This window comes from Mus pahari, chromosome 4 (genome assembly GCF_900095145.1).
Source record: "Mus pahari chromosome 4, PAHARI_EIJ_v1.1, whole genome shotgun sequence".
NCBI classification, from domain to species: Eukaryota; Metazoa; Chordata; class Mammalia; order Rodentia; family Muridae; genus Mus; species Mus pahari.
This window is the reverse complement of record NC_034593.1, coordinates 78,831,335-78,834,458: the sequence shown is the minus strand read 5'-3', so window position 1 is coordinate 78,834,458 and position 3,124 is coordinate 78,831,335. Positions and strand designations below refer to the sequence as shown.

Genomic DNA, 3,124 nt, shown 5'->3' with positions numbered 1-3,124 from the left:
AAACAAAACACAAAACAAAACCCCACCACCAAAAAGGAGAAAGGAGGAAGGTGTGTGTTTGAAGGTACCCTGCATGGGTGAACAATGCTGCTTGCAGAAAACATGTCATTATATGAAAATATCTGTACCAGGCATAGGATAATTCCCATGTATCAGGGAAGGTCCAAAGGACCCTAAAACAGAAACCACCGCCACTGTTCTTGATTGTGTATCATAAGTGAATAATAAATTCTATTACTGAAGACACTGCACACCCCTATTGCAGGACATAGATCACGTCTAGACCTACAGATTTGTCTAATGCTCAGTCTTGGTTAGAGAAGCTTCTTTTTGTCTTAAGAGAGAGACCAGTCAAAGTGCTAAGAATAACTAAGCATCTGAATGTTCAGTTGCAAATGGGACATCTATATCAATCTCCACCCAAGGCTTGTGGACATCTCAGAAGAGGGGGCAATCAGAACACAAGAGCTGGTGGATGTAAAATGCTATCTTGTGGACAAGACAATGCCATTGCCCTCATGATCTCACAGCAGCTGTGGTTACTTGTTCAAGATCAAGCCAGTCAAAATTCCAGCATGATTCAACACTCAGCTGAGGAGCTCCTAGGAGTTGCTGGAGTAGGGGGTAGGGGTGTCATTTTCTTTAGGGTTGTGGCCACTGGTGGATTGCTCTTTCTCTGCTGCTGGCCCTGCACCCATATAGGCAGAACTAACTGGAATCAGTAGGTCATTTGGAACAAGTCAGGTTTTTAGCACTCAGGAGGCATACATTTCTTTGCTTTATCTACATAACCTGTTCCAGACCTGCTAAGGACAAGCAAGTTAAAAAATATTTGAGAGGGTGATATTTTGAGGGTAGGTCTGGGGTATTGTGGCATATACTTTTAATCCCATCATGGAATTTGTTCTTTGTTGTTGTTTTGAGACAGGGTCTCACTATGCAGCTCTGGCTGTCCTGGAACTACATAAACCAGGCTGGCTTTGAACTCACAGATCCACCTGCCTCTGCTTCTCATGCCACACCACACTCGGCTTTCTGTTGTTTTGATGCAGGGTCTCCCTTTGCATCCTAACTGCTGGGATTAAAGGCATGCATGCACTTTTATACTCCCTTCACTGCATTATTAGCACCAGGCAAATATAAACCAGTCAGTAGTTCTCTACATTCAAGCAGCATTTTCAGGTGTGGTCCTCTTCATTTAAATGGGAGCTGCCCTTATAGCACAGAGCACTGAATTAGCCATACTCATACACTGCCTGTTGCCATCTCACTCCTATGCTCATTACCACATTTCAATAGCAAAGAACACAGACCTATCTTACTTATATACATTTTCCAAGGCAGCCCCTAACATGAAAACTTACAGACAGCATGAACCCAAAATTTGTTTTCTTGGCATGTTTATGTCTCAAGTAAAGGACACAGGTCAACAATCTGTGTTTAAAGATTTTGGTATCTCACTGGACATACAGTTTGCCAGTTCTAACAGAAAGCCAGCAAGTCCTAGGAACCCTCCTGCTTCCACTTTCCCAACTGGGATGACAAGCACATGTTTTGGTGACTGTCTCTTTTCCCTCTAAATCAGTGTATGTGTGTATGCTATGTGTGTGCACAGAGCATGTGTGGAAGGTCAGAGGACACCTGTGGAGTCCTACCCTTAAACAGGTTCCAAGTATTTGAACTCAGGTCATTAATACTCCTTTTAGGATTTATATACATTGAATTATTTTTTAAAATGAGAATTTTCTTGACTCTCTCCTCTACTTTGCCCTCTTTTCTCCTTACTAAATTAAGCCAGAATGAGAAGCACCTTGTGCATGTGCCTGCATAGGCGTGTGATGGATGCCAGAGGTTGATGCTGGGAATCTTCCTCTAATGGCTCTCAACCTATGTGCTTTACTTTTTTTATTAAGAACAGATCAGTCAATCCAAGACTCCCACACTATCCATTTCCAGTCCTTCCTCCATACCTGATTTTCTTCAGAGTGCTGATCATATCATCCAGTGCCATGCGGTAAGCACTGATCACCACTGTTGGGTGCATCTGCTGCTCTAGGAAGTGTTCAGCCACAGAGAGCATTTCTCCCGCTGCAAAAAGGATACAGGCACTATAGCAATGTATTTCAAAGTACCAGAATATGAAGGCAATGTAATTTCCTCGTGCTTCTAAATAATATTTTTTCCTAAAACAGATCTCATTAAAGATATGTATTTGGCTGTAAATATTGTTCCACATTTTACAAAATCTATAAACAATTTATAAAGAAAATATCTTTCTTAGATACTTTTGAATTTAGCTAAGATTGACCTTATGGGCTTACCCTTTTCTTTCTTTCTTTTTTTTTTTTTTTAAAGATTTATTTATTATATGTAAGTACACTGTAGCTGTCTTCAGACACTCCGTCAGATCTTGTTACAGATGGTTATGAGCCACCATGTGGTCGCTGGGCTTTGAACTCCGGACCTTCGAAAGAGCAGTCGGGTGCTCTTACCCACTGAGCCATCACCAGCCCACCCTTTTCTTTTTAACTTTAACTTAAGAGTTGCAAAGGCTAGGATGAAGAAGGGGAGTGAAAAGAGAGATCCCCACGAGTCTGAGGAGGATGGGACAAGGGAGTGCAGGAGAGAAAGCCAACCAGCCATGTGAGTATTCGGTTGAGTGGTAACTGGCCACTTCCCGATTGGGCCTGGGATAGCAGACAGCAGGAGAAGGTTTAGGAGTGCCCAGCCATTGAGTTAGACAAGGCATTTCAAAAATAAGCTAATGCGTGTGCCTTTCATTTGTCAATCCAAAGAGTTCCTAGGCGGGTGGCTGGAGCACAAAGCAGTGTAGCCAAAACTCACCACTACAGACTGTGAGTGAATAGTGGTTGCTGGGAAACCAAATCCAGGTTCTCTGCAAAAGCAAGTGATGGCTCAGAGGTTAAGAGCACTTAAGTGTCTGAACTCATTCTCAGCAACCAAGTTAGGTGACTCAAAATCATCAGTAATTACAGTTTCAAAAGACACAATACCCTCTTCTGACTTCTGTGGGCATTTGTACTTCTGAGAACAAACAGTCTCTCTCTTCTCTCTCTCTCTCTCTCTCTCTCTCTCTCTCTCTCTCTCTCTCTCTCTCTCTCTC

General features: G+C 42.5%; 1 protein-coding gene across 1 annotated transcript in view; it reads right to left on the bottom strand.

The window, feature by feature from the left end:
* Positions 1 to 3,124, bottom strand: part of Cct3 (chaperonin containing TCP1 subunit 3) — a 20,454-nt gene that overhangs the window by 10,937 nt on the left and 6,393 nt on the right. Inside the window, exon 6 of the mRNA XM_029538037.1 lies at positions 1,971 to 2,089. Within this exon, the coding sequence (XP_029393897.1) occupies positions 1,971 to 2,089 (119 nt within the window). The remainder of the gene's footprint in view (positions 1 to 1,970; positions 2,090 to 3,124) is intronic.